Source organism: Amphibalanus amphitrite, unplaced genomic scaffold (genome assembly GCF_019059575.1).
Source record: "Amphibalanus amphitrite isolate SeventyFive unplaced genomic scaffold, NRLGWU_Aamphi_draft 000765F_arrow, whole genome shotgun sequence".
Classification (NCBI taxonomy): Eukaryota; Metazoa; Arthropoda; class Thecostraca; order Balanomorpha; family Balanidae; genus Amphibalanus; species Amphibalanus amphitrite.
The window spans coordinates 201,474-215,000 of record NW_024882259.1 but is presented as its reverse complement, the minus strand read 5'-3'; the positions used below and the strand labels follow the sequence as shown (position 1 = coordinate 215,000).

The 13,527-nt window shown below is 56.6% G+C and overlaps 2 protein-coding genes across 4 annotated transcripts in view; both read right to left on the bottom strand.

The window, feature by feature from the left end:
- LOC122365823 (zinc finger CCCH domain-containing protein 13-like) overlaps window positions 1-3,599 on the bottom strand; it is a 36,358-nt gene extending 32,759 nt beyond the window's left edge. Inside the window, exon 1 of the mRNA XM_043337395.1 lies at window positions 2,462-3,599. Coding sequence (XP_043193330.1) covers window positions 2,462-3,116 — 655 coding nt within the window. The 5' untranslated portion in view covers window positions 3,117-3,599. The remainder of the gene's footprint in view (window positions 1-2,461) is intronic.
- A 1,505-nt stretch (window positions 3,600-5,104) lies between these two features.
- Window positions 5,105-13,421, bottom strand: LOC122365830 (formin-like protein 20). 3 transcript variants are annotated; one of them, XM_043337406.1, is made up of 10 exons: window positions 12,814-13,421; window positions 11,880-12,185; window positions 10,853-10,998; window positions 10,129-10,493; window positions 9,627-9,919; window positions 9,084-9,312; window positions 8,451-8,828; window positions 6,614-6,863; window positions 6,037-6,119; window positions 5,105-5,761 (listed from the first exon to the last, which is right to left on the bottom strand). In XM_043337406.1, the coding sequence occupies exons 1-10, from the start codon at window positions 13,151-13,153 to the stop codon at window positions 5,635-5,637; spliced, it is 2,517 nt and encodes an 838-aa protein (XP_043193341.1). In that variant the 5' UTR covers window positions 13,154-13,421; the 3' UTR covers window positions 5,105-5,634. The 3 variants fall into 3 exon arrangements, with proteins under 3 accessions (XP_043193341.1, XP_043193343.1, XP_043193342.1); XM_043337408.1 differs by having other exon boundaries at window positions 6,037-6,113; XM_043337407.1 differs by having other exon boundaries at window positions 11,880-12,182.
- Between the last annotated feature and the right edge of the window lie 106 nt (window positions 13,422-13,527).

The window sequence follows — 13,527 nt, the reverse complement described above, 5'->3', positions numbered from 1 at the left end:
TGACAGTCATCACTCACTCGACAGGCCGACCGGTGTGCTGTTGAACGTAACTGTAGTTAGGCTGCACGGCGAGCATACACACAGACACACATACAGACAGGTGCGCCGAGTGGAGACTGAGCAGTTCCGAGTTTCACCGCATTACTGCGGCGGAAGAAATCGCAGCATTATCGGCTATCGCTCAGCCCAGGCTCGACCCGGTTGGAGTCCGGATACGATAATTATCGTATCCGGATATGATACGTTCTGTGATAGCCGATACTTGGCCGATATCTGGTTTTGGTTGAAGGCTATTCAGATATGAGGCTACGCGAAGGCTGAAAGTAGACAAACGGAATCGGAGATCGGTGCGGAGATGGGACGGAGATGGGGCGGAGATGTACCGGAGACGAAGACGGATACGAATTAGACGGACGACAAGACAGAGACAGAGGTGGTGACTGCGAAGGAGACAAGCGGAATAGAGAATGGCTAAGGCAGATACCGGGTTTATCCGTCGTTTCCATCTGGCGTCGCCAGAAAGCACCGCATGTGTCTGACTCCAGGGTCGATAATTTGTCTCACGACCGTAAACGGCGTGTCGTTACGTGTCGTTTCGTGTCGTTCCGTGTCTGGCGTGTCAGGTGGTGTCGACAGACAGTGGAGTCGATACGCCGCGGCTGTCTCCGCGGCTGATGGATGGTCCCCTGGTAGCGGCCCACAGTGTGGGAGACGATCGGGTGTTCACGGGCGATGGGAGGTGGGAGATGATGGGTAGGCGGTGGGAGGGCGATGGGCGATGGGGACGGGAGATGGCGGACGGGTAGAGATGACCAGGGGTTGGCACTTGGCAGGTGTTGCACTCTCGATAAAATAAGATATTATAATGTTCAGTAACGCAGTTGAGTCTTGGTACCTGGTATTATTGCGATGTGCTGCTTCTGTCTCATGTCTGGTGCCCAGTAGGTACTCACTGCGTAGTGTGCACTTTTACAGACTGCAGTCTTGAATAACTTATATTACTTCCATATACGTCACAATCTTCAAGGTTTCATGGAACTTTATGCAAGCTTACAATACCGTGGACTACAGGATCTGGTGTTACTATTACATGCACTATAGCATTCTCCAAGTTTTGGTGATACTGTTAGATGCACCATTACAGTCTCCGATATTTGATGATGCTTAGACATGCACTAGCGCAGTCTCCAGAACTTCGTGATACTGCTATACGCACTGTCGCAGTCTCCAAGGTTTGGTGGTACTGAATTATGCACTATTGCAGTCTTCAAGATTTGGTGGTACTGCTACATGCACTGTCGCAGTCTCCTTCGTTATAGTTGCCTACTGCCTTGTGCATTATTGCAGTCTCCACGCTTTGGGGCTACTGTTATATGCTCTATCGCAGTCTCCAAGCTCTTGTGCTACTGGTTTGTGCACTATTGCAGTCTCCAAGATTTGGTGGCACTGTTAAATGTAAGTACTATCGTTGTCTCCAGACTCCAAGATTTGGTGATACTGTTTGTTTGTTTGTTTGTTGGGGGTTAGGGGCGCGCCGATTACGAGGTCATTTTGCGCCCATATTTGGTGGTACTGCTACATGCACTATCGCAGTCTCCAAGACTTGGTGTTTCTGTCATACGCACTTAGCAGTCTCCAGGATTTTGAGGTACCGCTACATGCTCCATTGCAGTTTCCATGACTTGGCGTGTAGTTCGCTACGTGATCGCCTGGATATAACATCTGATTAACAGCTTGCGGCTGAAAATAAGTGTTTAAAGCATCGATACCACCGTCTTGGTAACACCGAGGCGCGCATCTCCACTCTATCATTTTCCACTGAGTGAGCTCACCACATAATTAATAGGGTAATTTTCCCATGCCTTCGCAGCTCACTGAAGGGTAAACGGACGGGGGAAAGTGGCGATAAGTTAGCTGCGCCTTGTCCGTATCACTGTCGCCATAAATAACGCGTGGACACCACTGGGAAACAACGCGGAAGTTCCATCGGTCGAAGGTCGACTGCCAAACCCAACTCACGTCTCCCATGTCGATTACGAATGCATGCCACGTCCTAATGACACGTGCTTCGAGCGGCTACCTATGACCCAAGCCGAAGCCTTTCGTCGAGAGCCGAAGCCGCCAGAGATTGAGAGCAGCAGACTAGCGGTACAGGTCATTCAGGCTATGGCTATGGCTATGACTATGCTCTTTGTGGGATCATCTGTCCCACTCCCTGTTCCACTCCCCGCAGCTTGATTGCGTGTGAATTCAAAACGTCACCAAGAGCGATCAATACTCTAAATTCTAACGCCCGGTGCCCGTAAACGTCGACTGTGCCTTTTATCTAACTAAAGGTAGTTATGGCTGTTCTGACTATGTCATTGTCTTTATGTGGATGGGGGAGGGGAGGGAGAATCTAAACTGAACACCAATTTCTCTTACAAAACCAGAGGCAGTCGAAACTGACGGTGTCTCTCACCTGACGAGGTTCGCTCGCGGTGGTCGGGGCTGGCCGTGTCGTCCGAGCCGATCCCGCTCGAGTCCTCCTGGTAGCCCGCCTTGGAGCCCGGCTCGTGACGCCCGGAGCCGGACCGGCTCGACTTCTGCCTGACTGAGCCCCCCGGCTGCTGCTGCGGCGGCGGAGGGGCCGCCAGCAGCCCGCGCTCCACCAGCCGCGCCTCGATCTGCTGGATGCGCGCCTTGTTCTCCGGTCTGCCGGCCAGCGTCTGCAGCTGCGCCTCCAGCATCTGCGCCGTCTCGGGCGTGTCGCAGCGGTACGTGTGCACGTGCACCGGACACTTGGTGACCGGGTTGAACACCAGCAGGATGCAGCTCACGATGTCATCGTCCGGCGCCGGCTCGCGCACCGCGCACGTCACCGCGTGGTCGGGCACAAAGTGTTTGACGTGGCCGGCGCGGCCGCGCGCCGCGTGCTGTACGATCTTCATGCCCTTGCCGCTGACCTGCAGTGTCACCTTGCACGGCTCCACGTGGCGCTCTTTGCGCACGAGCTCGGCCACCACGGGCGCCACGTACTGGCGGCCGCGCAGGCCGCGGCTCTCCTCCGCGCCCAGAAACCACACGTAGTAGGCGGCGCGCTCCACATCCTCTCGGCGGCCCTGGCGGAGAGCCATGGCTGAGGCTCCGCGCGACCCGCCCCCTGACCCGGCTGGGAACCCGCTCAGGTACCCCACACTTCCGCGCGCGCCGCGCCGCCCAGCCAAGGTCGGACTGTGACCCGGAGTCAAGGAAATCAACACGCGCGCGGGTAGGTGGTGAGACTTGCCCGGCGAGTGGTAGTCCTTGGTTCAGGCCAGCTGGGTTTGGGACCGACAAGATTCACTTGGCACTGTTCACGGTCCTGCCAGCGAGCTGCACACGCCGTCTGGCACCCTCACTGTGGCCCCGCGCTGACCGGCGCACACTGCTCTGTCTCGCGTCTCGCGCTCTGCCTGGTCACACTCTCCGAGCTTCGACTTGTCCAGAGGTCCAGTCTGGGCGGGCAGCGGACCAGCCGGTGACCCAGGTCAGGTCAGGTCAGGTCAGGTGAGCGGCACGTGTCGCTCGCAGCCGGGTCGGCCGGCCGACACCCACCGCTTCTGACGGCTCGCGCACCAGTGACCGCCGAACCGGACCGGACCCCGGCTCCGTCCGGCACGGCGACGGTGGCGCCGCGGCGGCCGATCCCGGAACTAACCCACCGAAGGCCGTGACAGCCTGGCCGGGCGGCGGCGGCTCCAAGGCCGGCTCCGCTGCCGTCTCTTACACCGGGGAGTCGGGAGCTGGGAGCCGCCCGCGGACCGACGGCCACGCCCAGGCCGACCGATGACAGTGCAGAGTTCACCCACAGGCGCCAGACAGGCTACCACCGACCCTTCACCTCCTCCCCGGACCCTCCACCCCCGAGTCAATGACAGGTATTCCCTGTGTTGGCGCTGCACAAAGGTAACGGTGCCCGGTTCGAATGCAGACAGGTTCCCGGCGGACCTGGTCGGGTGAAACCGAGCCAACCACGCCGCCCGTGAGTCTCACCACTGCACTGGTCCACGGTATATAGCACTGGTCCTTTCAAAGGTAACGGTGTGAGCTAACTGGTTAGTATTTTACCGGACGCTGCAAAGTTTGGGAAGCATTCCACGTTTGTGACGGGTGAGAAGGTTAAAATATTGGAAAGAGAGGTCCCGCGATGTTTAACATTTACAAACAAAATAAATCCCACCGCTCGACGGGGTTGGCAGACACGGGCTAAGAAGCGATGAGCCAAGTGGACACAGGTTGAAAAGAATGGACAAACCCCTGAAATCGCCTTCACCTCTAACAAGTCCCGACCAGCTGTTACTTATGAGAAGTCGAGCCTTCTTCCCTCCACTTCGCCACTCGGGTGCCACTGGCACAAAGCCCGTCTCCGATTCGGTTTAACCAGGTGCTGTTTATTGTATTGGAGCCATGCGGCGCCTCCGTCGGCCGCACAATACTACATACATTCTCTGTTAAGACGACCGATAAGCGCACACAGCACACACAAACACACAAACAATCGCCCATGCATAAACACGACCCATCCTGGCCGGTGGGCGGGGATTTGGGAGATTTACAGCCCGCTCGGCTTCCTACCGCCCTGCCGCCTGGACCAATCCTAGGCGGGCGCGCAGACAGCGAGACCGACGGACCGTAGACCGCACGGACCATTAGGTCCCCCGTCGCGGTCGGACCACGCCGGGACCACGGATACAGTGATCGGCGTACGCCTGTTCATCGGACCGTTAGCTGGGCAGGGCCCGATATGTGCCCCTATACACAGTGCCAGACCGAATAGGGGTGATATACACACACCTCAACGGGATAACATACACCCTGGCGCCGAGTGAACAGAGCTTTACGGAGCGGTGCAGAGCCGTGGAAGCGCAGCGGGCTCTATAGGTGTCGTATAGGACACCTAACATTATAAATGCATGTTCACAGTCAAGCATAAAATGGCGCCGCCAGTTAACTAATCGATAACCACCTGATTCACACATTATTTCAGATCAAATAAGCATTCTCAGATCAGATATACGAGAGGCGCTAAAGGCGTATTAATATATAATTACACAAAAATACAAGCCATAACATGGTAGGCCTAGTGGGGACACGGCGGTAGCGCTCAAATGCATGTCAGCAGCTCGCCGGCCCGAATCCGCCGTGGCGGAGAGCTGAGGGGAAGCAGAGAGAGCGTGGATCGAGCAGCGTCCGCAGCCGCCGCTGGCGCGCCCGGCTCGGCGCGGGGGGTAAGCTCACCCCTCGCTGCATCACCGGCAGACCAGGCTATAGGTGATGCACAGAGCGCCCGTCCGCGGTCCCCGGCCCAGTCCGTCCCGCCTCGCCATCACCCCATCAGGCAGACCACGGGAGAAGCCGAGCGACCGTCTGCCGTCACCGACACTTCGACTGATCGGCGGGCTCCGAGCCAGCCACCGCTCCCTCCCTACCGAGGCCGCCCGGGCCCTCCGCTCTCCCAGCGATAAACAGCTCGACCCAGCGCGACCACCGACGGCCAGTGAACACCCCTCCTTCATAATCAACTACCCATTCCCTCACCCACCACCAGCACCCACCGCCGCCCGTCGGCAGAGATCCCACCGCCGTCCCGTCACCCGTCCCACCCCGGCGCTCTCACAGACCCAGGTGCGCCTTGCTCGAGTGGGCCTCGATGTCGACACGGCAGATGGGGCAGCGCTTGTTGGTGGCCAGCCACTGGTCGACGCAGTCGATGTGGTACAGGTGCATACAGGGCAGACGCCTGTGGACGGTGGGAGGGGTGTCGGTCAGAGGGGATAACTGAGCTCTGCTGGACGGTCATCACGCCGGTTAGAAAACGGGGGAGCTACCTATTTTACGGTCAGGGTTTCTTCAGAATGAATATGCTGAATAGAACATGCGGATGTTCTTTTTTCGATGTGATGCATTTTTGTAAGCAGGCCTTGGATCGGTTCAGAAGCAATCAATGGGTGTGAACGCATTTGACAGACAGTTTATTGACACGTAACAAAAAGATATTGGAAAAGTCCTTCATACCTGACGCATTCCTCATCCTCGAACTCGGAAAGACAGATGGTGCATTTCTCGACATCGGCCGTCTCCGCCCGGGACTTCTGCAGCTGACGAAAAACGCACACGGGACACAGCGGACGTCAGACGAGTCTCAGAACGCGACAAAGTGCCAGAAGGTGACGGAGGAGTCCCAGGGTATGGTGAAGCTCCCAATACAACCATAACTCCGGTAAAAGGACACTACAGCTGGACTGTACAATGGACTGTAGAATCCATCCAAAATTGAAGAACAACACAAGCAGCTTTTCACAGCGGAAAACCTACCACACCAACAGAAAGGTCCGTTTAAAAGTAAAATACCCCATCCCTTTTGCTGCCGCACAACTAATGTGAGCCAATATTTCAGTTTGTCCACGCCCCTACATGACAGGCTTACTTTGGCATAGCACTAACAATCTCACCAGTCCAGTGTGTTCCTACGGCTCCCTCCCCTCCCCCTCCACTGCATCTTTATTCTTTACTGCACCACTCCCGTAAGGCTCCCTTTGCATAGCTCCCTCCCCCCAACACCCCTCCCATATCGTCCCCTCGCGTCACCCACCTTGTATCTGTGCGGCAGTGTGTTGCGCTCGATCTGGGTGCGCGTGGCACCGCGCTGCGCTCCGCCGTGACGCGCCGACTCCAGCTGCGACATGAGGTAGAGGTAGTGGTCGTCGATGTTGGTCGCCGAGAGCGTGGGCCGCTGCAGCAGCTGGCCGGCCGGCAGGGGCGAGATGGAGATGTGTAGGCCGTGGAAACCCATCGGGACCGGGGGATACGGACTGAAGGCGCTGTGCAGACCCGAGTCGGCGCTGGGGGCAGAGCGGGATCAGTCAGTCACAGGCAACAGCTAATGGTGCCACCGCAATCACAGACCCTACAGCTGGTACAACACTTGCACAGGCTTGATGTCACATTGCAGTATCGGAGACACTTCTGACGCCTCCTTCTCTACTGATGTTCTTACCACCCAGAGCCGCGACCAACTGGCACTGTCGGCGAGTGAAGTGCCTTTAATAGTATCCTTCATACGGATATCCTGACCAGCCCGTACATCGCGGGAGAGTCCGACGTACGTCCCTCAGAGGGGCACAGGTCAGGACCGCCGAAACCCTGGGCCACTAATGTATACAAACACCACGACAACAGCCGTCAGTAGGTGAAACGAGTGCGGACCGGGATTCACAGGACATGCACGGATGGAAATTCAATGAGGCAAGGCCCCACTAGGGTCTGCGGTGGGTACTCTTGAACTTGACCGTATTGGAAGTTTAATGCACAGCTTTAACATTATGAAAACATTATTCACTATTCAGTCTGTGGCACGTCAGCAAGCCTTCACACCAAACGAGCTCCCTTTAACATGTTCCGTTCGTCCGGAGACAGGCTCTGTGAATCGGGGGTTCACGGCACACTTAAACGAGGATGTATGATGACGTGTGGGCCTGGTGCATAAAAAAAACGGAAGTAGAGGAGGGAGCAGAGATACAGCTACCCAATGCGGACCATTTTCCATCCAATCATATGCATGTAGACTAAGGCCCTGCTTTCTGATGGGGACGTTTGACTACACTACTCTCACCGAGAAAGGAATACAGAATACTGCCTCATCTCCGTCCCCCTCGTTACGCGTTCAGTAGTCACAAATATCTGAGCGGTAGACCACTTCAGACCAGCGAAAGAACGCCTCCAGACCACTGGAAAATAACCTTGGCACCAGTTGGCAGCTAGCCCAGTCTGGCACACGAGTGGGGGATGCACTAGAGTAGTCCGGCAGAGTACTACTCCTAAAATTCCCCTACCGGAACAAATTGGCAATTTGTTCCAGAATGATATGGTGAAGGGCGTGAAATGCTGGGATTGCCACCGTTTGTATAGTAAGTGATACCAAAACCCGATCACATGTTATGGCCAATAATGGGCTTCCGTGCACTTTTACTTCAAGGGAAGTGTGAAGCTTGTTCAATGTTTACGCATCCCGACGGCATGGACGGGACACAGAGGATCACTAAATGTGACACTTGGAGTGTACATGAGGGCGTGAATAATCGCTTACAATTAGTAAGCCCATAGATACCGTAGCCTTCCCTCAAAACTCAACAGTCAAGTTACGGGACACGGAGGGTAACTAAAACCGAATTCTTAAATGCAATTTTGCGTTAAAATCTCGGTTAATTTTGATTCTGTAGGCGACGACACGTTAAGTAGGCTCGCTCTCTCACCTGATGTAGGTGGGCAGCACATAGGCCGGGTAGGCCGGGTAGGCCGGCCGATATGGGGAGCCCACCACCCACACGGGGTCTGTTCGCTCTCCCTCACCTGATGTAGGTGGGCAGCACATAAGCCGGGTAGGTCGGGCGGCATGGGGACCACCCACACAGGTCTGTCCGCTCTCTCACCTGATGTAGGTGGGCAGCACGTAGGCCGGGTAGGCCGGCAGACCGGGCGGCGTGGCCGGCATGGGCGGCAGGTGACCGGACACCGGGTGGGGCGGCGGCGGCGGCGGCGGCGGGCCACTGCAGCTCGGCGGCGGGCCCGGCTCCGCGCCGGCTCCCGGCTCCGGCAGGCGGGAGCCGCCGGCCGCCGCCGGCTCCTGCTCCGGCTCGGCCGGCGGCCAGCGGTACAGCATGGGAGCCGAGTGGGCGTGCGAGTGTACCACGGGAGCCGCGTACGGACAGGCGGGCGGCGGCGGGGCGCGGCGCGCAGAGGCACCGGCCGCCTCCGACTCCGGGCCGGCGGCCAGTCCGCCGCTGCTGGCGGTGGCCCGACCGCGGGACCTGAGGGCAGGGTAGAGACGGTCAGACGGTCAGAGGACGTACTTACACAAACACACTGACAGCGAGGAGACACTGGGATTACACAGGTGGAGAATCTCACAAACCACACAAGCAACTGATACATCTGTGATACACAAATACACCAACGCCAATGCGGTCTCCCAAGCGTTAGTTCGAGCCTCTCAGATCGCTAAACTTTCTGGAATCATCCATACCACCAACCACCTCTCCCGCTTCGCGCGTCGTCGACCGTACCTGGTGTGCAGGTCCATATGAGCGCGCAGCGCCTCAGTCATCCTCTGCTGCTGGTGCCACAGTCGGTAGTGGCGCGGGTTGACTGAACTGGGCTCCAGGACGGGCGGGGGCGGCGGCGGCGGCGGCGGAGGCGGCGAGGCCGGGAGGTGGGTCCGGTAGTACAGATGGGGGTACGGAGAGGCCGCCGGGGTGAACAGCTGGTACTGGTCGGCCGGCGTGCCGCGACCGACTGCGGGACGCAGAGAGAGGTCAGGTTACCACAGAGGTCATAAGGGGGCATTGTACAGCAGAGCGGCAGCCTGGGGCAGGCAGGGGTCACCAGGGAGGTTCCTGCGATACACATAGATATACAACACAACACACAGAGGTAGAGACAGCAACAACACACGACCGCGAGGGCACCTCAACCTTACGACCTCAGCCCCCGATTGTGCCAACACTGACAGCCAGTATCTCCCTCCCAGTCTAGCTGCATCGACCAGTGCCTGGCTGACCTGCGGAACCAACCAACTGACCTGCAGGCCCGACCGATAGCCAACTGACCTGTGGGCCCGCGGTGCGCCGGGCACGGCGGGTTGTTGGCCACCAGAGGCGGCTGCCGACACCGCTGCGTCGCGCCGGCGTGTCCGCAGCCATGCCAGCGGCGCGGCGGCCGGCTGGCATGCGCCGGCGGCGGCCGGCTGGCGGCCGCCGCGGCGCCATGGCCCCCGTGGGCGGCCGGCGGCGGCCGGGAGTAGGCTGCAGCGCCGGGCTCGGCGGCCGGCTGTCCCTGCTGGCGCACCGGCCACGGCCAGCCGCGGCGCACCACCACCGGCTCCGTGCGCGCAGAGGTGCCTCTGGGGGACGGACAAGGGGCGTCAGGAGACGGTGGACCGCATGGTTCCTCCCACTGATCACCACTTGATACTACACCATGACGAATAAACCACCCAATATCCAGCCTCACCACAAGGTCTATCAAATTTCGTATATATTTTTTACGAATATGATCAGGGATTCGAGAAAGACTTGCTTCATTGACACTCCAGCCCGATTCTACACTCACCTGCGCTCTTCCCCTGCCATGACGGCAGCGGCAGCAGCTGCAGCAGCCGCGGCGGCCGCAGGGGCGGCGGCAGCGACAGGAGCGGCAGGGGCGGCAGCGGGAGCCGCAGCTACAGGGGCGGCTGGAGCAGCGGAGCCAGGAGCAGGGGCAGCGGGAGCCTGATCGGCCGCAGGAGTGTGGGCAGGAGCAGCGGCGGCAGCGGCTCCGACTCCGACTGGAGGCTCCGTCTCGGCAGCGGCAGCGGCAGCGCGCTTGCAGGAGGGCCGAGCGGGCGGCGGCGCCGGCGCCGGCGGGGCCGCTCCCGCGCCGCCGACCTCCATGGGTTCCACCTCCGTGGTCAGATCGACCACCTCCACGGGCGCACTCTGACGGTGGACGCAGTAGAGGGCGGTCATAGGACTGGACGGTCATACGTCAGATATCTAGGCGGTCATACGACAGTGTCGTCGTTTGGTGCCACGTAATGTGTATGCGGGACCTGACTGCATTGAATATGACGATGATTCTAAATTCACGGGCGTCTGGACTTGATCATTTATCAGAGTCAATGACGCCACATTTAACAAACACAAAACACCGTCAAATCAACGCTGTTCGACAGTAGGAGGCTAAACCTGTTATCGAGGATTAAGACGCAGCTGGCAAAAAAATCTAAACATCACCCATCTCTACCTTCTGGCCAAAGCCCAGCACACCATAGAAGACAATCAACCACCTCACTTACCCTGGCCGGCGGGCGGACACACTCGATCTGACAGTCGTCATCAGCCGAGTCATCCGACTCGTCCGAGCACCAGTCGAGCTGCAGCTCGGGCGCCAGCGGAGCGTCGTCCCTGGCCGAGGCCGAGGGCCCGGCCGTGCCCGACGGACCTGCAGAGCAGACAGGGGGAGCTCAGGGAGTGCAGGGGTCCTCCAAATCTCACATAGTAGTGTCAACTAACGTCCAGCGTCCAGTTCAGTGTCAAAGTACTTGCGGCTGTTGACAATATCACGGGCTGATGTTATGCGCAGGTTCTTGTCGAAGTTATGCCCAGACGCCAGCAGCTCACAGCATGCATTGATTTTTCTCATGACTTCCTAGTGCCTAGCCATGTTTGAGCAAGGGACAAAATGGCACCGAAAAGACTTTGAGACGAACAATGGACGGTGACAAAGACGAAAGATTTAGCACGCGACGGATCGGATTGGTGAGCCCCTGGCACGGTAGACACGCGAGGCCGACACTGCGCAATTGCGAAGGGAAGTATGGCAGGGGAGGGGAGGAGTCGGCATAGACACATTGTTGGCTAAATGGAGCGTCAAGTATCATTTTTACTACCATTGAAAGTGACAAATATATAATTGTTTTACCGCCAAATCCTCCAGCTTATTTTTCGTCGCAATTAAGGCGACTTTTTCATTCGCATAAGAAGTTCTGCAACCGTCGCTCACGGATGACGGAAGTAAGGTATGTCCGAGTCTATTATCAATGAACCAAGGTAACGCAGGCTCACGCACGCAGTGCGCCGGTGTACTTTAGCCCGTTTTGTTAGCTCCGGGGAAACTGCCGCCTGGGTGTGTAACAAGTCTCTAAGACTGGGTGTACGTCTCGCCGATCCTCGCCGGCGATACGGCGCCGCGCTATTCCCGCGCGATACCGCTTATCACCGGTACCATCGGAGCAGGATAAACCAGTCGCCCTCAGTCCGGCGGCCGGCCGTTTCCTGTCCTGCGGCGAGCACTGGGGTAGGGCTGGCGCCCTGTCCACTGACCTGGCTGGGGCTCGGCCGGTGCCGGAGGCGGCGGCGGCGGAGCGGCCGGCCGGCCGATCCCGGCGGCCTCCGCCGTCCGTTCAGTCTTGATGTGACCGGGCGGCGCGAGCAGCGGCGGCGGCGGCGGCCGAACGCGGCCCGGCTCACCGCTACTGTCGTACCGGCTCCTCTTGTGGACGCCGCGCGGACGCAGGGGTGGCGGTGGCACGCGCTCCGAGCTGCCACTGGCGCCGGGCCGCTGCGAGCTGCCGCGGCCCAGGCCGGCGCCGGCGAATATCTCATCGTCCTCTATATCCACCAGCCCTGCTGATAGGCACACAAAGTGGGACATGCAGATTAATACAGGACACATATAGGTATATTGGAGTTCAAACACAGACCAGAGTCACCCTTTCAACTTTCCTAAACTGTAAAAAGAGATCCTGTATAACATAACTATTCTAGAAAGAAAGTCCAATCATCAAGTTAAGGATAAATTAGAATTGCATGATTATGAAGCCAGATGCACAAATATTATTTTTCAAACACTCACATCAATCTTCAAACTATGAAAATGCCTAGTAGTGAAAAACAAAGCAGCTATACGGTTGAAAATAGGTTCTATCAGTAACTTGCAATACATTGGTATACTAATATAGATACCATGATTACATGGTTATGCTGAATGCTTAGTTTCATGCTATTGCTCTTTGCTTAAAAAGTTTTTTGTTGTTATTAGATACTGCAAGAATACAGGGTTAACTTATTCATAAGGACAAAACAAATTAATTGATCATTTTCAGAGTATTAACAAAAACAAATGAAAATGGCTTAGATTTAACATGTCAAGCAAATAACTTCTTTTTAGCAATATCAAAGACACTTGCAACAAGATGAATATGGTTCCAAGCAGTGCACAGCCCTCATCAGAGTTTGAGGAGCTGGCAATACATACCTGCTGTATGTGGGTCATTAGCTGGTGCACCTCTATAAGAATAACTATCTAAAAAATCTGGATTATAGGCAGTCTGAAGCAGAGAAGTAAAATTTGGTGGATTTTCTGGCAGATGGTGAGAATATTCGTCATTTCCAGGGTACCCATGGGCAGTATTTTCATAATATGGTGGAGGAGGCAGCCCAACAACATGATTATATCCACCGGGTGCCCACGGCTGCAGATGCACGTAACTCTGCACTATCAACCCAGGCGCACCGAGACTTGCAGACATCGGGACATCTCGATCAGAAGACACATTGTCCAGGAAGCTTCTCTCTCCTGAATATGCTGGATACATGTTTCTTCAGTCACAACCAAGAGTCAGCACTAGTGGTCAATCTTCAAGTTGAAGTGGCCATTCACCAGGTAGCCTTGGGAGGAGGTCGAAGTTTTGTAGGCAACATCAAGCAGTGGCTGATATTGATCCGCACACTGGCATGCAAAATTGTAGCGCCTTTTCAGAATGATGAGAACTTCAAACATAGAAAGCACCACATAGATACAAAACGTTTAATTTTCAACCTAATTCATTTATCCACACACACAAAACATCATCCACAGGTGACAGACAAAATGCTCGTTTTGTGGTTATGCCTAAAAGCACTTCTGTTGTCCTAGCAAAACCTATTACGTCATTACCAAAGCAAATGAAAGCAGAAAAGTGTTGTCGTC